A 20537-nucleotide genomic window follows, 5' to 3' on the forward strand; every position below is an offset into this window, starting at 1 on the left:
ATTATTATTATTATTATTATTATTACTATTATTATTATTATTATTAGCCTCCTGGTGGACCAGCTGGTCTTTCAGTAAACGGTTTGGATCAGTGATTTGCTCTTTGGCATCATCCCATCTGGGGACCAGTTTACCTGTGAGGTCACCTTACCCCTCAAATGCCCTCTTGACCTCTTCAGGACAAGGCCTCTCTCCTGTCAGCAACCTGTTTTTTTAATGTTTGAATCCTATTATAGTTTAATTGCATCTATAGTGGTACCTCGGATTAAGAACAGTCCTGTTTACGAACGATTCGGTTTACGAACTCCACAAAACCGGATGTAGTGTCCCAGTCTGAGAACTTTACCTCGGTCTACAAACGGAATCCGAGCGGTCGAAGGGCACCGACAGGAAGAGGCCTCATTAGGCAAAGCGCGCCTCGATTTAAGAACGGTTTTGGTTTAAGAACGGACTTCCAGAACGGATTGAGTTCATAAACCGAGATACCACTGTATTTCAAATTATGACTTTAGTCTTCCCCATTTGATCTGTGTTGTTTTGATTAATAATAATAATAATAATAATAATAATAATAATAATAATTAATATTATTATTTAAACCCCACCCTCCCTGGCCAGAGTTGGGCTCAGAGCGGCTAACACCAATAAAATCACAGTAAAAACATAATGGGGGGGGGGGACCAATTTAAAATACAGGTTAGAATGCAATTTAAAATGCAGCCTCATTTTAAAGTAGCCCATAGATCAAGACCATAAGGGGAGGGCAACATAAGGGTCAGACTGAGTCCAAACCAAAGGCCAGGCGGAACAGTTCCGTCTTGCAGGCCCTGCGGAAAGATGTCAAGTCCCGCAGGGCCCTAGTCTCCTGTGACAGAGTGTTCCACCACGTCAGGGCCACTACTGAAAAGGCCCTGGCACTAGCTGAGACCAATCTAACCGCCTTGTGACTTGGGACCTCCAAAATGTTGTCATTTATGGACATTAAGGTCCTCCGCGGGGCAGACCAGGAGAGGCGGACCTGTAGGTATGTGGGTCCTAGGCCACATTTGTGCAGGCTGCCTTCGTTCCTGGTCTGGGGAAAACACAGGATATCGATATTGTTTATTTTTATTACTATTGCCCAGATGCGCTCACAGGGACCAGCACATACTCCACGCCACATGCAGAGCTTTCCCTTCCATGATGATTCCCGTTTCAGCAGGACACACACACACACACACACACACACCTGTGTAGCTGCTGTGGGCAGCTCACCTTCCATTGGGAATAACAGTGGCCTACCTCGCAGCGCTAGGGATGCGAGAGCCTAGGACTTGCCGACCAGAAGGTCGGTGGCTCAAATCCCCACGACAGGGTGCGCTCCCGTTGCTCGGTCCCTGCTCCTGCCAACCTAGCAGTTTGAAAGCATGTCAAAGTGCAAGTAGATTTATAGGTACTGCTCCAGCGGGAAGGTAAACGGCGTTTCCGTGCGCTGCTCTGGTTCTCCAGAAGCGGCTTAGTCCTGCTGGCCACATGACCTGGAAGTGTACGCTGGCTCCCTCGGCCAATAAAGCGAGATGAGCGCCGCAACCCCAGAGTTGGCCACGACTGGACCTAATGGTCAGGGCTCCCTTCACCTTTACCTTTACCTCGCAGGGCTAGCTCTGTGTGCTTGTGCCAGTCCACAAGAAGGGCTCTGCTGGGTCAGGCCACAGGTCAGCTGCTTACCAGGTCATTTCACAATGAAGACTTCCCCCTGCAGTTGTATCCGAGGTGAATCAGGGGACAAGAAATGGGGCAGCCTTCGAAGACCGGCCCGTCTGGAGCCTACAGGGCTGGCTGTGCAAGCGAGAAGCAGGGACCAGGGGCCATCACAAGGATACTGGGCAGGGGCCCTGGAGGTCAGGGGTCTCTTTCCTTTGCACTGAGATGGACCTGGGTTCAATGCCTAATAGTGCTGCTGTCTCCAGGCAGGGCTGGTTATGGCCCCCTGCCTGAAATTCTAGACAGCTGCTGTCGACAGTGAGTGGAGAGGAGCCTTTCTCAACTTGGGGTCCCCAGATGTTCTGGCACCCCTGACCACAGGCCATGCTGGGGTGATGGGATTTGTAGTCCTGCAACATCTAGGGACCATGAGAGGCTGATGCCAAAAATACTGAGCTGGGTGGGCTGAGCTCTGCCTCTGTGCAAGGCAGGGGGGTGTCTCAGGATCCTGCCCAGGTTCTGGGTGCCCCCAGGTCACCTCTTGACTTGGCTTGGTGGTGGAGGGGGGGTGTTGCAAATGTCTTGGGACCTCCAGGAGGATTCCAGGAACATTTTGGGAGCCAGTGGCAGATTCCAGGTCGGCAGCAGCATCTACTCTGTTTCTTTTTGAACCAAAGACACTGAAAGCTCTCTAAGGCCAGGGATTTGTTTTGAGGGTCAGGACTGAAGGGAGCTCCCACTTGGGGTTGGGCCTGGAGAAGGGAAGGTCTAGAGGTGAGACCGCAGGATGGAGCAAACTTGTTTTCTTCTGCTCCAGAGGGAAGGATCTGAACTGGTGGATTCAAAGGACAGGAAATGAGATTCTGACTCAACATATGGAACAGACTTTACAATGCTAAGCGCTGTTTGGCAGTGGAACGGTCTCCCTCGGGAGGCTGTGGGCTCTCCTTCCTTGGAGGTTTTTAAGGAGGTTGGGTGGCCATCTGTCATGGATGATCTAGTTGAGACTCCTGCATTGCAGGGGGTTGGACTAGATGACCTAAGGGGGTCCCTTTCAACACACACCACCAAACTTTATTCATTTCAGCTGGCTGACGTAGGGAGGCAGAAGAGCCAGCTTGTTGCTACTGTTGTTGTTATTGTTGATGTTATTAATTCAGTTCCTTACAATCCCTTCCCCAGGATGTCCCAGGATGGCTAAACTCAAAATTACAGTATGAACGTCAATTAAAACCAATGTGCAGCCCCTAAAAATATACCCCCTGTGGCACAGTCAAATGGTTTTGAGCCACTGGAAGTCAGAAACCCTTGCTGATCTACTTTGGGTCACCCAGAGGTCCACCAGTCGATCCCCGCCTAACCTCTGCCACTCAAGGGCTGTGGGGCCAGTCAGGAGCCTCCGAGGAGCAGAGGAGCCCCAGGCTGGGAGCGTCTCTTCTGGCACGGCAAGCGCAGCGACGGGGGGGGGGGTGGTGCTCTCCAAGGGCGACCCGGGGCCAGTCGCCCCCACTCAGCACCCAGCCCACCTCGCGGGGTAAAGCCGGGCTGAGCGCGCGTGTGGACGCGCACCTGGCGCCCAGGTGCAGAATAAGCAAGTGCGCAGCACGTCTGAGTTCCGTCTGCCAAACTAAGACGATCCTTTTGCCAAGAACCGAAGTTCAGAAGCACCGCGATTGGCTCCGGAGTTAGTCAACCCGAGTTAGTGGGGAGCGACCCTTTGGAAACCAGCCGTGGGGAAGGAGAGACTAGCTCCCCCCCCCCAACCCCACCCCGGGGCTTCCCCGAATCCGGCGCCGCTCACCTCTCGGGCTCGTAACCGGCCTGCAGGAGACGAGCGTTGTACCTCTGCGCCGCCGTCTCGTGTCCCGCGTAGATGGGGGCGCAGCCGTTGGCCGGCACGCCGGGGCGCCGCGTCCTCTGGCCAGGTGCCGCGGGCTCGCGCAGCGGCCCCACGATGCGGCTGTAGTCGTAGTGGGGCGCCCCCGACGCCTCTTCGCCCGCCTCGATGCCGCACAGCGCCGCCTGCCCGTCCATGGCGAGCAGCCTCGACGGGGCGCACGGCGCGCTGCGGCGCTCCGGACACTGTCCGAGCCGCGTCCCCGGAGCGGATGGCCCTCGACGGCGCCCTTGCGGGCGGCTCTCCCCGGCAAGGCGCTCCCGGCTCCTGCGCGCCCGTCCTCTGCCGCCGCCGCCGCTGCCCTGCCCGCGCTGCCTCCACCCCCGCCGGGCAGAAGCGGCCGAGGCTCCGTGCCAACAGCCGTGCCCGGAGACGCGCGCGCCGAGGAGCGGAGGACGCCCTCCCGTGGACACAGGCGCTCTCCGGGGGGCCTCGAGGGACGCCCCTGGGGAGCCCTTCCGAGGCAGGGCACCCTGGAGACCCCGCCTCGCCCCGCTCAGCCAGATCCCTCCAAACCCCGCACCCTCTCCTGTTCTCTCCCGGCGAGTTTAGGGTCAGCCAGGGGGCAGGGAAGGTTTTTAAGCAGAGCTTGGATGACCATCTGCAGTAGCTCTTTAGCTGAGATCCCTGCATTGCAGGGGGGCTGGACTAGATGACCCCTGGGGTGCCCTTCCAACTCTACCATTCTATAATTCTATGCATGTACATGCCCATTTTTCTCTTTAGAAATTGGGTGGTGGTCTGGACAGGCAGAGCAGCTGCTTTCCTTGGCTGGGGACCCCAGCCTGGAATTGGGGGGGGGGGCAGGGAAGGTGCTTGGGTGGGCAATGTACCAGCACGGTTTTTGGGTTTTGCTGTGATGCTGCCATCACCCATCTTCCTCCAAACACGCGCACACACACACACACACACACACACTGCTTCTAGGGTGGCTGGTATTGATATTTGATGAATTATTGTATTTTAATATTTTGCTGGAAGCCGCCCAGAGTGGCTGGGGGAACCCTGCCAGACGGGTGGGGTATAAATGGTTGTTGTTGTACCATTTGCCACATGAAGATTTTGTGCAGATTTGTGCACAAATGCCCCGAGATGGTCGCACCTAAACCCATACCTAAACAGGACACCACAAAGTTAACTACGGAGAGGGAACCTCTGAGCATACCCTGAGTGGTTTTCACTCACCTCGCAGCTCACCCTGCCCCTGGGTTAAGGGGGAAGGGGCTTCCCGGTCCTGATCCCACGCTGCAGCACTGGGTTTCCTTTGGCCTGCGCCAGAGATCCAAAGGCCACCGATGGAGCCCAGTCCCCAGCTGGCAAAGAGGGAGGAAGGGAGGGCACCTCTGTGGCAGTGCCTCTGCCCGCCCCACCCCTCTAACATTCTCGGCCAGGTCATGATGAACCACAACGAAGGGGCCTTTCAGGACACCGGGCTCACAGTGACCCACGCCAAGAAGTCCAGCCATTGCACGCTGCGTGGGAAAGGGCCCTCGCGTCCAACAACGAGCATCACCAATCCCCAGTCGCAAGAAGGGAACCCCAAGGGTCATCCAGTCCAGCCCCCAGAAATGCAGGAATCTCAGCTAAAGCATCCATGACAGGTGGCCATCCAACCTCTGCTTTAAAACCTCCAAGGAAGGAGAGTCCACAGCCTCTTGTGGGAGTCTGTTCCACTGGCAAACAGCTCTTGCTGTCAGAAAGTTCTTCCTGATGTTTAATCGGAATATGCTTCCTTGTAACTTGAAGCCACGGGTTTGAGTCCTAACCCTCCGGAGCAGGAGGAAAACAAGCTTGTTCCATCCTCTGTGGGATAGCCCTCTAGATGACCCTCTACAAGTCGATATTCTAGATCCCCTGCATTCTAGATCCATGGCTCTGCCAGCTTCCTCTCCACACTCCTGGACCCTCAGCATGTGGTGCAGGCCCAGGCAGACAGCCCCTTCTAGTGCCCATGAAAGCACCCAGGGAGGGAGGCACAACCACAGCCAAGTCCAAGGAGCATCCGAGTGCACCTCTCCTGACCTTCCTCCTTCCACGTGGACCATCCCAGGAGTCACTGAGTGCTAATATTTGCTTTCCCTGCTTGGCCTGCAGCCGGCTGGGCTCCCCAGCTGTGACCTGTCATGCGCCGGCAAAGAGACAGAAAGCTTGCCAAGGCAATCCCTCTGTCCAGGCAATGGCTTTGGCCGACTGGAGAAGCACCAGGATGAGCCAGCACCAGATCTGGCTTGGGAGAGCGGCTGGTGGTTGGTGGGCAGAAAGGCTCACCCTGAGATCTTGTGAAGGGTGGTATAATAATAATAATAATAATAATAATAATAATAATAATAATAATAATGGTGGTGGTAGCATTGTTCCCAGTGCTTACTTATTAATTATTAAATTTGTATACTGCCCTATGCCCGCAGGTCTCAGGGGGGTTCACAAGATAAAATCACAAAACATCAAATACTTCTCCTCCTCCTCCTCCTCCTCCTTCTTCTTCTTCTCAGACAATCCCTCGTAGCCGAGTAAGATTGTCTTCCATAAACAAGGTTTGAACAATGAGTCCCTAAGTGACTGTGGAGGCTAATTCTGAATCCACACGTCCTTCCACGGTGGGGACATAGGTTTCCTGGTGGGAGTTGATCATGGTGTGGATTTGCCAAACGTGCCTTCCTCTTAGCATGTTTCTCCCTTGCGTTCTGAGTTCAAGTGTCTTCAAAGTCCATGACACCTTTGGTAAAGGCTTTTCTCCAACTGGAGCGCTCACAGGCCAGTGTTTCCCAAATGTTGGTGTTTAGAAGAAGAAGAAGAGTTTGGATTTGATATCCCACTTTATCACTCCCCTTAAGGAGTCTCAAAGCAGCTAACATTCTCCGTTCCCTTCCTCCCCCACCACAAACACTCTGTGAGGTGAGTGGGGCTGAGAGACCTCAGAGAAGTGTGACTGGACCAAGGTCACCCAGCTGCATGTGAGGAGCGGAGACGCGAACCCGGTTCACCAGATTACGAGTCCACCGCTCTTAACCGCTACACCACACTGGCTCTGTGTTTACACTACATTTTTAAATATTTGCCTTGAGACAGTCTTTAAACCTCTTTTGTGGACCGCCAGCATTACGCTTTCCATTTTAATAAAAATAAAAACAACCCAATAATCAGATCCACAATGAAGTGAAGAGACCACCAGGCATATAAAGCAGAGAGGAAGCTGGTTTGCCTCTGAAGGATGGACAGACACAGCTTCAGAAGAGGCCCTCCAAGGTGATTATGCCATCCGTGGAGCCACGCAAGCAGGTGTTTTGGAAATATTTTGGTACGCCCCTCAAAGCATTGTAAAAATAAGTTTGCAGCCTCATTTCCCTGAGAGGTTTCCTGTGCATTTAACAGCTGCATGGTAGCAGACATTCAAGAGGACCAATATTTCCCAACCCCAAGAAGAAGAAAAATGGAAATGTGGTGATCTTTCATCACCACATCTCCATTATGTTATTCTTCTGCAACAGGTTTTTTTGTGACATTACTGTCAGCTTTGAGGTAAGATTTGACCGTTGGGTTTTAAATCCAGACTCCGATGCTTATTTTACCTTCAGTTATTCAGAATCTCTGGGGACGGGAAGGTGCAAACTATTTTTAATATTGTGTTTTAATGTCATAGCTCACCCTGGGACCTTAGGGCAAAGGGCTGGTGATAAATAAATTTTATATACTGTATTTGTGGGTCTGGGTGTGAATCCTGAATTGCAGGGGCTTGGGCCAGATGACCCCCCCCCGGGTCCCTTCTAACTCTACAGTTTTGTGACTCCAGGAATAAAGTGACCAAGTATAAACAAATCTTCTGGGATAGCATAACGCAATCAGAATTCATCCCAGTCTGGGGTGCCTGTAACAGGGCACTCAGTAGTTAGTTGCAGCAGAGCTGAGCAAAATAAAAATTCATGGGTTTTAAAGTGCTGTGCGCTTTTACGATATACGATATCTTTATTGTCATTGTCCCACACAGAACAATGAAATTGGAAAACTACATAAAACTACATAAAAGCTACATAAAACTACATAAAAACTACATAAAACATTCAAAAACTCCTAAAAACTCTGAAGCCCCATTCTAAAATATACAATACTATAGAGACCCCTTATGCTGCATTTAGAACCAGAATTGCATTTGGGTAGAAACTGTTTCTCAGACGGCTAGTCCTGGCCTTTATAACCCTATACTTTCTTCCAGAAGGCAGAAGCTGAAAGAGATCATTTCCGGGGTGCGCACTATCCTGCATAGCTATCTCTGCCGCTTGCTTATGGCACCTGGCAGCATAGATTTGATCTAAGGTGGGAAGAGGGCACCCAATTATTCCCAGGCCCAGATGCGCCAGGGCTTCCTTTTCGCAAGATCCGGTCCATGGCCTTTCCAGTTCTGTCCATTGGGCCAACCAGATGCCCCAATGGGAAACCCGAAAGCAGGATCCGAGCGCAAGAGCAACTCTCCTCTCCTGCGGTATTCAGAAGCGGGGCTGCCTTCATCCTGGCTCGGAGCCATCCATAGCCCTCAACCCCTCCTCCTCCTCCTCCCCAAATCCTTTTTCGAAGCCCTCCCATTTGGCGGCGGGTCTTGACAGCTGATGCCTCAACTGAGCGGCTTCAGGGAGAGCTGTGTTGTTTGGGATCCTTGAGCCAAGTGTCTCCCAAGAGAGGTGAAAAAGCAGAAGGCCAGCCCCAGGTGGGGCCGCAGGATCCTGCCAGCCTCACGGAAAACCCATCCAGGTCCTCTCCGCGAATTATTATTACTGTTGCTGTTCGTATTCATTGTGGCACAGAGTAACACAGACCGAGCGAAAGAGGCTGGTTACAAACTGACGTTTGGAGAGATGGGGAAATAGCAGAGAGAGGGGAGACCCTGGAGGCAGCAGGCCAGGGCCAGGGTGGAACCCCAGGATGAATCGTAGAATCAGAAGGGAACCCGAGTGTCATCTAGTCCAACCCCCTGTCATGCAGAAATCTCAACTCAAGCAACCATGAGTGTCAGCAACTGTGGCCAATTGGATTTAGGCTTCGTTGCAGCCTAGCTATGTTGCATGGTGGGTGCCGGGGGAGGCACAAGGGAAGGGGGTGGACTGCCCTTCCTTGGGGGCTTTTAAGCAGAGGTTGGGTGGCCATCTGTCAAGGATGCTTTAGTTGTGATTCCTGCGTTGCAGGGGGGTTGAGCTAGATGTCCCCCTGGGGTCCCTACAGTTCTGTGCTTCTGTGCTTCTGTGATTCTGTGAAACGCAAGCAGGTCTCCTTTACCATTAGTAGTTTGTGTATTAAGCCTGAATCGTAACTGGCTCCCAGTGGACATTGCCCATTGTGCAATGTGGCCCTCAGTTCCATGGACAGCCATCACCTGCTTTCTGTTTCTTTCCTTTTCTAAACAAAATTTTATCGATCTTCCAACATTCTCAATCCAATATAATTAACAACAACAAAACCCAGATACAAGACTCCCTTGCATCCTTGGAGCGCCCTCTCCCCTTCCATGGGTTCCATATTTAACATTTCCTGCTGCATATTTTATGCCCTCCGTTTATTCCATTTAACATTTGCAGTGGTACCTCGGGTTACATACGCTTCAGGTTACATATGCTTCAGGTTACAGACTCCGCTCACCCAGAAATATTACCTCGGGTTAAGAACTTTGCTTCAGGATGAGAACAGAAATCGTGCTCCAGCGGCGCGGCAGCAGCAGGAGGCCCCATTAGCTAAAGTGGTGCTTCAGGTTAAGAACAGTTTCAGGTTAAGAACGGACCTCTGGAATGAATTAAGTTCTTAACCGGAGGTACCACTGTATACCTTAAGTCTCTGTTAGCTCACAAGTGTTACTGAAGTCCTGTTAAAGAGCTCAGCTGTTTACAGTGGTCTTCCAAGTACGATATTAATTTCTCCCAGTCTTTATTAAAACCTGGTCTTCCTGGTTTCTTATTTTTCCACTCATTTTCGCCATCTCAACACAGTCCATCAGTTTAACTTGCCATTCCTTGCCATTGGGACTTTTTCGTCTTTCCATCTCTGGGCCACAAGCATTCTGGTAGTTGTCATTGCATATATATTAATCCTGAATCGTCATTGGCTCCCAGTGGTCATTGGCCATTGTGCGGTTGCCCCTGGCAATGTGGCGGTCAGTTCCACGGACAGCCATCACCTGCTTTGTGTTTCAGACCTCTCTTTTCACCCTGGCTGTTGCAAACTGGGTGCTTCTCAGTATTGCATGCAGCCCACACTGCATATAACGAAGGGTTTCTAAGTTGCATTGCTGCTCTCAGTATTCTTCTGCAACATGTTCTATGGCAGGGGTCAGCAAACTTTTTCAGCAGGGGGCCACTCCACTGTCCCTCAGACCTTGTGGGGGGCCAGACTATATTTTTTGGGGGGAATGAACAAATTCCTATGCACCACTAATAACCCAGAGGTGCATTTTAAATAAAAGGACACATTCTACTCATGTAAAAACACCAGGCAGGCCCCACAAATAACCCAGAGGTGCATTTTAAATAAAAGGAGACATTCTACTCATGTTAAAACACGCTGATTCCCGGACCGTCTGCGCGCCAGATTGAGAAGGCGATTGGGCCGGATTTGGCCCCCGGGCCTTAGTTTGCCTACCCATGTTCTATGGGCTTCTGAACACTTTTGTTCCACACTTGCAAATTTTAAGCTGCTTATATATTGTCATTTAAAAAGAAATCAGCTGCGATTCCTGCCTTGGGTCCCTTCCAACTCTAGAGTTTTATGGTTCTAAGTATCATCCCATGAAGAAGAGGAGCATTTGACATGTGTGCAGGCAGATGAGGCACTGCTATGAAACGCCAAGAGGTGAGGGCGTTTCTTTCCTTCCAGCGCAAAGCAGCCTCTCAAATGAACGGGACACAGCTTCCGTTCTTGAGAGGATTAAATCGTAATCCCTTCAATTACCTCCTTATTTTATTCCTGACATTTTTATTCCACCTGGCCTCCAAGGAGCTCGGGGTCAGGCCCCTGGGTTCCCTGGCCGGCGTGTCCTCGCGTTCACGACAACCCTGCGAGGTGAGTGAGGAGGCAGAGAGGACTTGGCGGTGGAAGCATTTGATAGGCAATGCAATAAAAGTATTCCAGCACTAGAACTCGTGCACATCCATTGAAGATTTGGGATAGATAAAACCAAAGAACTTTTTCACACAGCACAGAGTTAAACTCTGGAACTCCCTTCCACTTGAAGCCACCAACCTGGGTGGCTTTAAAAGATGATGGAAAAAATCACGGAGGGCTTTCCGTGGCTACTAGTCAGGATGCTTATGGCTTGTCTCTGCTGGAAACCGCAGGAAGGGAGAACTTCTCATAATAATAATAATAATAATAATAATAATAATAATAATAATAATTTTATTATTTATACCCCACCCATCTGGCTGGGCCTCCCCAGCCACTCTGGGCAGCTTCCAAAAAAATATTAAAATACTGTAATACATCAAACATTAAAAGCTTCCCTAAACAGGGCTGCCTTCAGATGTCTTCTAAAAGTCTGGTAGTTGTTGTTCTCTTTGACATCTGGTGGGAGGGCGTTCCACAGGGCGGGTGCCACCACCAAGAAGGCCCTCTGCCTGGTTCTCTGTAGCTTTGCTTCTCGCAGGGAGGGAACCGCCAGAAGGCCCTCGGCGCTGGACCTCAGTGTCTGGGCAGAACGATGGGGGTGGAGACACTCCTTCAGATAGGCCTCTTGCGCTCAAATCCTGATTTCTGGTTTCCCATAATGGCCAGTGTGAAGAAGCAGGTGCTGGACTAAATGGGCCCCTTTGGCCTGACCCAGCAGTCTCTGCTTCCATTTCTCCGTTCCAGTTAAGCCCCTGCGGAGACCTTGCCGCTGCCTTCCTCGCCTGCCTTCCCCCTGAGCCCCAGCACCTAGTAACGGCCTGAGCCCAGAGGAGTGCTGCTGCTGCCGCCGTTGTTCTGCTGCTGCGTCCTCCGATCTGGGATTAGAGAGAAGCGCCAGCGCTGAGCCAGCAGAGGGCTGGCAGGCCAAGCCTCTTAGCAGCCGCAATCTGGGCTCAGCCCCTGCTGCCACTTGCAGGCCAAGAACACTGGCAGGGGGGGGGGCATTCAGTAATATCGGAAGGAGTGCCAGTTCTCGATGACTCTGTCCGCAGGGATCCCAGGTCACCTGGTGCCCCTGCAGTTATGACGGAGGGGAGGGGGACCTGGGTGTCTTGTAGCTGCAGAGATGTCTTGTTCCGCTGGAGCACCTGCCAGACCCTGGAGCACCTTGGAGTAATAATAATAATAATAATAATAATAATAATAATAATAATAATAATTTGCCATGTGCTGACTACTACACAGTTAATGTCTAGGCACCAGTTAAAAGCACGTGTCTTTTTGCAAACATTTGGCAGCTCTTGATCAGTATTTCGTTCATGTTTTCAGCCTCCCTATTTATTTAACCCTTGGTAGACTTGGCTCTGGGCTTGGCTTGGCCTTATGTCCAGCTGTTTGTTTAGGTGGATTGCGCTGTTTTGCCTTCCTCCCAGGAGAGCCTGGGTGGGGTCCAAAGGCAGGATATTGATCTGTTTTGTGTGTGCGCAGTGCCAGATTTACATATAAGCTAAACAAGCTATAGCCTAGGGCCCCACTCTCTTGGTGGTGGTGGGGAACTGTTACCGTATTTTTCGCCCTATAGGACGCACCGTCCCATAAGGCGCACCTAGTTTTTTTGGGGGGGAAATAAAGGGAAAAAAATATTTTCCCCCCCAGGCGTGGGGCTGGGGCGGGGGAAGCCCGAGCTTCCCCCAACCCCAGCCCCCAAACAGGCAGCTCTCTGCAAGCCATGGGAGCCCAGCGCCGGGCTCCCGCTGCTTGCGGAGAGGTGCGCGAAGGCTGGACATGCTGAGCTCAGCGCGGGCAGGCTTCAGTATGCAGGCAACTCTCCGCAAGCAGCGGGAGGCCAGCGCTGGGCTCCCGCTGCTTGCGGAGAGGTCCGCGAAGCCTGGAGAGCGAGAGGGGTCAGTGCGCACCAACCCCTCTCGCTCCCCAGGCTTCAGCAAAAGTCTGCATTTGCCCCATAGGACGCACACACATTTCCCCTTCATTTTGGAGGGGGGAAAGTGCATCCTATAGGGCGAAAAATACGGTAATTGTATTTCAGTTCAACAATTACTTTGATAAAATACATATTTTGTGATGTGCAAATGGCTTTAGATACCTATTAGGTCCATCAATTAACTAATAATAATAATAATAATAATAATAATAATAATAATAATAATAATTTATACCCCACTCTTCCTGGCCACAGCCAGGCTCAGGGTGGCTAACACCAGTAAAATTACAATAAAGACATAATGGGGGGGGAACCAATTTAAAATACCAGGTTTAAATACAATTTAAAAAGCAGCCTCGTTTTAATAATAGCCCAAGGAAAGCATAAGGGGAGGGAAACATAAGGGTCAGACTGAGTCCAAACCAAAGGCCAGGCGGAACAGCTCTGTCTTGCAGGCCCTGCGGAAAGATGTCAAGTCCCGCAGGGCCCTGGTCTCCTGTGACAGAACATTCCACCACGTCGGGGCCACTACTGAAAAGGCCCTGGCCCTAGCTGAGACCAATTTAACCACCTTGTGACTTGGGACCTCCAAAATGTTGTCATTTGTGGACCTTAAGGTCCTCCACGGGGCATACCAGGAGAGGCGGTCTTGTAGGTACATTCAACACAAAAAAAGTGACCGTTTGTTGTTGACAAAGGACAGCTGCACATATCAAGGGCCCCATTACCTTCAGGATCTGAGGGCCTCATCAAATGGAAATCTGGCCCTGTGTGAGCAGGCTGGAGCGGCAAGGACCTGAGATTGAGAGTCTCCTGCTCTACTGACTCAACTATCGCGGCGGCAGCAGCCAACCTGTTCTTCTGCCCGTAACGTGATTCGCTGCATGCTGTGTGATCTTTAGCTGAATTTTTACAGATGGTTTCAGAACTTCTCACCTAGCAGTTCCTTTCGCAGTCTCCCCAGTTCCAGACCAGTTCAGAGCTTTGGTGAGCAGCTGCCCTCGTGTGGCTTTGGGTGGCGCTGCAGCTGCTCAGCCCCCAACGCTCCTCCTCATCGCCAAGTCACGGCACGAAGCAGAACAAGCGACAACCCTCGATATACGATATCTTTATTGTCATTGTCCCATACAGAACAATGAAATGGAAGATCTACATAAAGCATTCCAAAACCCCTAAAAACTCCTAAACCCCATTTTATAATACAATATACTATAGAGACTGCGTTTAGAACCAGAATTGGATTTGGATAGAAACTGTTTCTCAGGCGGCTAGTCCTAGTCTTTATAACCCTGGACCTTCTTCCAGAAGGCAGAAGCTGAAAGAGATCGTTTCCGGGGTGTGCACTGTCCTGCGCCATCTCTGCAGCTTTCTTATGGCACATGACAGCATAGATTTGATCCAAGGTGGGAAGAGTGCACCCTCCATGTTCTGCAAGCAGCCACTCTGCACAAATGAGATTCCCAGTAACTGGTAACCAGAGGCATGCAGCCAGGGGCGTAGGAAAGGGGGAGCGGGGGGGGGGGGCAACCCGGGTACCATCATGGAGGGGGGTGACAAATTATCAAGGAATATAATAATAATAATCTAATTTATTATTTATACCACGCCCATCTGGCTGGGCTTCCCCAGCCACTCTGGGCGGCTTCCAACAAAACATTAAAATACGATAATCCATCAAACATTAAAGAGCTGCCTTCAGATGTCTTCAAAAAGTCTGGTAGTTTCTTTGACATCTGATGGGAGGGAGTTCCACAGGGCGGGTGCCACTACGGAGAAGGCCCTCTGCCTGGTTCCCTATAACCTCACTTTGTGCAGGGAGGGAACTGCCAGAAGGTCCTCAGAGCTGGACCTCAGTGTCTGGGCTGAACGATAGGGGTGGAGGTGCTCCTTCGGGTATACTGGGCCTTTGAGGCCGTTTAGGGCTTTAAAGCACCAACACTTTGAATTGTGCTTGGAATAATAATAATAATAATAATAATAATAATAATAATAATAATAATTTATTTATACCCCGCCCATCTGGCTGAGTTTCCCCAGCCACTCTGGGTGGCTCCCAATCAAGTGTTAAAAACAGTACAGTGTTTTTGCAGCGTACTGGGAGCCAGTGCATATCTCTCAGGACTGGTGTCATGTGGACTCGGCGGCTGCTCCCAGTCCCCAGTCTAGCTGCCGCATTCTGGATTAGTTGCACTTTCCAGGTCACTTTCAAAGGTGGCCCCACATAGAGAGCATTGCAGTAGTCAAAGCGGGAGATAACCAGGTTTCCCCAGCCACTTTGGGAAGCTTCCAGCAGAATATTAAAAACACAATAAAACATCAGACATTCAAAACTTCCCTAAACAGGGAACAGATGTCTTCTAAATGTCAGATAGTTGTTTATTTCCTTGACATCTGATGGGAGGGCATTCCACAGGGAGGGAGCCACCACCGAGAAGGCCCTCTGCTTGGTTCCTTGTATCTTGGCTTCTTGTAGCGAGGGAACTGCCAGAAGGCCCTCAGCGCTGGACCTCAGTGTCCAGATGATGGGGGTGGAGACACTCCTTCAGGGATACTGGGCCGAGGCCATTTAGGGCTTTAAAGGTCAACACCAGCACTTTGAATTGTGCTCGGAAACGTACTGGGAGCCAATGTAGGTCCTTCAAGACCGGTGTTATATGGTCTCGGTGGTCACTCCCAGTCACCAGTCTAGCTGCCGCATTCTGGATTAGTTGTAGTTTCCGGGTCACCTTCAAAGGTAGCCCCACGTAGAGTGCATTGCAGTAGTCCAAGCGGGAGATAACCAGAGCATGCACCACTCTGGAGAGACAATTTGTGAGCAGGGAGGGTCTCATCCTGCGTACCAGATGGAGCTGATAAACAGCTGCCCTGGACACAGAATGGACCTGTGTCTCCATGGACAGCTGTGAGTCCAAAATGACTCCCAGGTTGCGCACCTGGTTCTTCAGGGGCACAGTTACCCCATTCAGGACCAATTACTGCCTTACTAGGGCGGTTCATAAAAAACTTTTTTTAAAAAAAAGCCTGCTCCAAAGGTCTTATCTTACTACACTAGGGATCTCTGAAATTTCATGCATATCAGTTAATATCTTGACCCTCCTCCACAAAAATAGATGTTTACTTGGCCGTTTTTCTGTCGTGAAGGCTGAAATTTCAATTCAGTGGAGCAGGGTCAAGATATTAACTGATATGCATGAAATGTCAGATATAGCTATATAATCCCTAGTTTAGTAAGATAAGACCTTTGGAGTAAGCATTTATTTGTTTATTTGTTTAAGAAAAAAAATTTATGAACTGCCCTACTGCCCTACCCTCCGCTGGGCTTCCCGGGCCCTGGAAAGTCGGCTTTTGTGAAGAAAATGAGACTAAGCTGAGTAGATAATACAGAGCATGGTGAAATCACAATAAATAAAACCTCCCCTTCAGTAGTTTCAAGCACTGCTACAGGTTCCACATAATATCTGCACTGCATTGTTTACTGGGACAGCACCTGCACTTTGGAACTCCCCGCCTATTGCAACAAAGCACGTGCCTTTGCTAGACTCTTTTCAGGCACCTGCTAAAAGCATTCTTCTTTAGGCAAGCATACCTAGATGCTTAGGAAGCTGAAGTAATTTTAATCTTAATATTTTAGCTTTTGTATGTTTTAAAGTTAATTTTAATTTTTAAAATTTTTAATTTTTTTAAAGTTAATTGTTAATTTTTCTTGATTTTACTGCTGTGGTGTGTTTTTGTTTTGGTAAACCACTTTGCAAGTTTTTTAAAAATAAATTTTATTGAACAAACAAACAAACAATAAATATAAATGAAATAACACAAGCCAAAACACAACCCATCCTGTAGATTTAAGTATCTGTCCATAGTCGCCTACTTGTTATCAGAGGCCCAGAATCCACATTCCTTTGTAAGAAAATATGAAATAACGTAAAACCAAATAAATAAATAAATAAATCATTTTGGGGGGGGGGGAGTGACAAGAAATTTTCCGCACCGGGTACCACCTGACGTTGCTATGCCTCTGCATGCAGCCTCCCAGCCAGGCCTGAGGGGAAGGGGGTGCAACTCAGCCGGAGCTTTAATGAACTGAACAGAGCAAAAGGCTCTGAGTCCTGGGGGTGCAGAGACTGTGTGAATGAGCTTAGCTTCTATTTTAATTGCTATTTTGTTAATGTTTTTAATGGGACGTGGGTGGCGCTGTGGGTAAAACCTCAGTGCCTAGGGCTTGCCGATCGAAAGGTTGGCGGTTCGAATCCCCGCGGCGGGGTGCGCGCCCATCGTTCGGTCCCAGCGCCTGCCAACCTAGCAGTTCGAAAGCACCTTCGGGTGCAAGTAGATAAATAGGGACTGCTTACTAGCGGGAAGGTAAACGGTGTTCCGTGTGCGCTGGCTTGCCAGATGCAGCTTGTCACGCTGGCCACGTGACCCGGAAGTGTCTGCGGACAGCGCTGGCTCCCGGCCTATAGAGTGAGATGAGCGCACAACCCTAGAGTCTGGCAAGACTGGCCCGTACGGGCAGGGGTACCTTTACCTTTACCTTACAGATTCTAAATGCTGCACTGATTTGTTAATCACACGACTTGCCATAATTGTGAGGTTTAGCTTATTTTTTAGAAGAAGAAGAAGAAGAAGAGTTTGGATTTGATATCCCGCCTTTCACTCCCTTTAAGGAGTCTCAAAGTGGCTAACATTCTCCTTTCCCTTCCTCCCCCACAACAAACACTCTGTGAGGTGAGTGGGGCTGAGAGACTTCAGAGAAGTGTGACTGGCCCAAGGTCACCCAGCAGCTGCAGGTGGAGGAGCGGAGACGCGAACCCGGTTCCCCAGATTATGAGACTACCGCTCTTAACCACTACACCACACTGGCTCTTTAGTTGCTGTTTCGTTAAGTGCCCGAGAATACCTTCTTTATCCTGAGCAAACCGTTTTGTACGACTGGCTTTTCGGACTGGTGAAGCGTGTGGCAAAACCTGTAATATATCTGGAGAACAACAGGTCTCCTTTTGCCCACTTGCGTTATTCTCACCAGGGCAGTGGCTTTGATTTGCCTTCCCGTAACTGATCCATGCACACGGCTTTGGGTTTCCAACTCAAGACCCATTGAAGAACATCTCGTCCAGTTCAACCTTTGAAAAACATCTTTGAAAAACTTTTTCAGATTCTCCGGTGTGCTACCCTTGCCGTCGTGGCGTCATGGGGTTGCCGTTCTGCGATTGGACTTACACTACTTGTTGAACGGTTCATCCATCCAGTCTGTATAACGTTTATTGCACATGTATCTTCTTAAGATACAGTTGTGCATTTATCCACTCCATGTTTACAGTATCTCCAGGCTTTGTTTTGCACGTGGCACCTTAGCATGTTTGATGTTTGAATGGTTACAAGTCTATCTCTATTGTAGCTATTATTCTAGTAAATTTGGTTTTATACTTATAAGCCAGTTCGTGGTGGTGTTTTGTTGTATTATTATTACTGTCACCACATTTGATACTTTGGGTATATACTGTTCCTTATGCTCAGCCCATTAAGCTTCTCGAATGGCATTCCCAGCCTCTTGGCTTCTGTCTAGGCTGCCCTTGACAAAGATGCCTTCAGAGAAGCTTGGACAGAAGCCAAGAGGAGGAGAGACATTCCTCGGGGGCCAGAGGCACCCTGGCTGCCCCACCCCTCAGCCCCCTTCCCCACAGGGCTCCCTCCCTCTACCTGAGCTGCTTCCACAGCCGTTGCTTCTCCTTCACCACCAGGAATAGATGGAAGAGGAGGTCTTGCTGGCATCATCTGGTCACCTGCAAGAGACAGAAGTAAGTGGGAAGCCAGGAGTGCAGCTGCTCTCCAAAAAGTCTCACCTTCTGAGTGCATCTGGACATTTGGACCCATTTCATAATTTAGTTGGGTTAAAAAATACATCTCCCTCCTTGGTGCTCCTGGCCCCAAGTGTCTCCCCCCCCCCAAAAAAAAAAAAAAGAGAGGAAAAGAACCCATGGATTTGTTTTGATATCCACAGAAAGGGACCAAATGGAGAACGGACTCCTTCCTTACCCAGCAGCCTCTCTCTGGTGTCCAGCGGAGTCCTTTTGGTCTCAGAGGAATCTGGGCCCATTTCTGCAAACAGATCCTGTCTCTAAAATAGCAACGAAGATTCAAAACAGAGAATATGAAGAAGAGTTAGAAAAGGAATGACAGAGGCAAAAACTGAAGGGCAATCTGATAACATTCAATGGCTGCTTTCCAAAAAAGGATGGAGAGTTTTCAGATACCCTCACTCACGTTCGGAGCCCCTTTGGAGTATCCAGAGGAAAGTCTCTCTCACCTGCTGCTCTGCCTGCTTCCTCTCCTCTGCCTGACTCAGGAGGAAACCTTCGGCCAGGGCCACCGCCTGGGAACTGGTCTCTGCTCCACAGTCCCTCACCCAGCTCTCCATCTCCGGGGGAAGGACAGCCAGGAACTGCTCCAAGATCACCAGGTCCAGCATCTCAGCTTTTGTGTGCCTTTCTGGCTTCAGCCATTGATGGTAAAGGTGGTGGAGTCGGCTGCAAACCTCTCGAGGTCCTTTGGCCTCCTGGTAGCAGAACTGCCTGAACTGCTGGCTCTGAGCCTCTGAGCGGAGAGTGTCCTCCTCACCCAGGATCTTCTGCTCAGGTGCCCATGTCCAGCTCGGGCTACTTCCCCACCCCACAGACGTTTTGGGACAGAGAGGACATGGCCCTGGTCCTTCCTGCTCTGTATCAGATGGGATGGTTGCAACGCTCTCTGTGTGGAACTGCCTTGAAGGCGACTCAGGAACTGGTCCAAAACACAGCAGCCAGATGATTGGCTGGGCTGCCTCTCTTTATGAATGGCATTTCTCTCCCACCTCCTTGTCCAAGGAGATCAAGGTGGCATCCAGGGGTCTGCCCCTCCCCACTGAGTCCCCCCACAACAAACACATTGGATTCCTCTTTTAAAACAGTTGCACTGGTTGTTTCCTTTCCAGCAGGACCTCTCCTGCTCTCAATGCCTTGGCTTGTGAGACCTCCAGTGGTGCTTTCATGGAACTGTAGAGGTGGATGGCACCCCAAGGATCATCTAGTCCACCCCCAGCAATCTCAGAGGGCAAACTTGCATCTGGAGGAACTGAGCACTGGAGGAGAAAATGAGCCCTGCAGGATCAGGCCAGAGGGGCCCCTCTTGAATCCAGGGGCCCCTCGTGGGAAGCCCACCAGCAGGACTGGAGCACCAGAGCCACTTTCTCTGCCTCCTATGAGGGAGACAGAGCAGAGAAGCCCCCCATCGCCCTCTCCTCCTCCACGGATTGGCCTCCTCTTTTAACGCCACCTTGATTGGTGGCCTCCCTGCCTCTTGTGGGAGGGAGTTCCACAGGTTTTATTCTGCCCTGCAAGAGGAAGCGCTTTCTCTTCTCTGCCTTCCTTCCTTCTTCTTTCACAGGTGAGATTTTAGGGACCAGGGTATATTTCATGTCCGATTGTTTCCATCTGCGGACAACCTCTGTTATACAAGGGGACTGATCCATACATCCGAATGGGGTTTCTCTGCATGCATTTCCCCACTCCTGGACCCAAGGAGTCAGCAGCGCATTCATGCAAAGGAAGAGCAGAGCTGCCGCCCTCCTGCGACCCTCCGCGCCCTGACTTGCCCCCCTCTCGCCATGCAGCGCTGGGACCCCCGCTCTCCCCATGGGCCCTATCCTGGGAGAGAGGAGACTCACCGGATCCCAGCAGGCGCCCCCAGGCAGCCTCTGCAGAGCCGAACCAAGGGGACCCCCGCACGCCCGACGTCTTGCAGGAAAGGGGGGGATTGGGCTTTCGCTCTGGAGGACCCTGCCCCCCCCCCCCGTCTTACTTTCCTGTCTAGGAATCTAGCTCGTTTCCGTTTAACCCTTGGCAAGCCGAGCGCACCCAACTCACGCCTCTCCCTCTCTCGAGAGCCGGAGCATCGCGC

At 50.7% G+C, this 20537-nt stretch overlaps 2 protein-coding genes across 4 annotated transcripts in view; both read right to left on the reverse strand.

The window, feature by feature from the left end:
- The window catches only part of LOC114605320 (inosine-5'-monophosphate dehydrogenase 1), a 63909-nt gene extending 59107 nt beyond the window's left edge, over positions 1–4802 (reverse strand). The window contains exon 1 of one of the 3 annotated variants that reach the window (XM_077935527.1): positions 4766–4802. Coding sequence is in view for 2 of the 3 variants with exons in the window: in XM_077935525.1 (XP_077791651.1) it covers positions 3485–3717 (233 nt within the window). In the remaining variant the exon portion in view is untranslated. Of the gene's footprint in view, positions 1–3484; positions 3791–4765 lie in introns of those variants that run through there. The other 2 variants (XM_077935525.1, XM_077935526.1) reach the window with 2 other exon arrangements.
- Positions 4803–17217: 12415 nt separating this feature from the next.
- Positions 17218–20441, reverse strand: LOC114605322 (zinc finger and SCAN domain-containing protein 32-like). Its single transcript, XM_077935565.1, has 4 exons — positions 20305–20441; positions 18910–19158; positions 18639–18720; positions 17218–18385 (listed from the first exon to the last, which is right to left on the reverse strand). The coding sequence occupies exons 2-4, from the start codon at positions 19069–19071 to the stop codon at positions 18165–18167; spliced, it is 465 nt and encodes a 154-aa protein (XP_077791691.1). The 5' UTR covers positions 19072–19158; positions 20305–20441; the 3' UTR covers positions 17218–18164.
- Between the last annotated feature and the right edge of the window lie 96 nt (positions 20442–20537).

Source organism: Podarcis muralis, chromosome 10 (genome assembly GCF_964188315.1).
Source record: "Podarcis muralis chromosome 10, rPodMur119.hap1.1, whole genome shotgun sequence".
Classification (NCBI taxonomy): Eukaryota; Metazoa; Chordata; class Lepidosauria; order Squamata; family Lacertidae; genus Podarcis; species Podarcis muralis.

Coding starts and splice junctions, on each gene's coding strand:
- LOC114605322 (XM_077935565.1), bottom strand. CDS start 19,071: ATGCTGGACCTGGTGATCTTGGAGCAGTTCCTGGCTGTCCTTCCCCCG. Junction 18,721..18,909: donor GGAAGCAGGCAGAGCAGCAG/GTGAGAGAGACT, acceptor TTGCTATTTTAG/AGACAGGATCTGTTTGCAGA. Junction 18,386..18,638: donor CACCAGAGAGAGGCTGCTGG/GTAAGGAAGGAG, acceptor TGTCTCTTGCAG/GTGACCAGATGATGCCAGCA.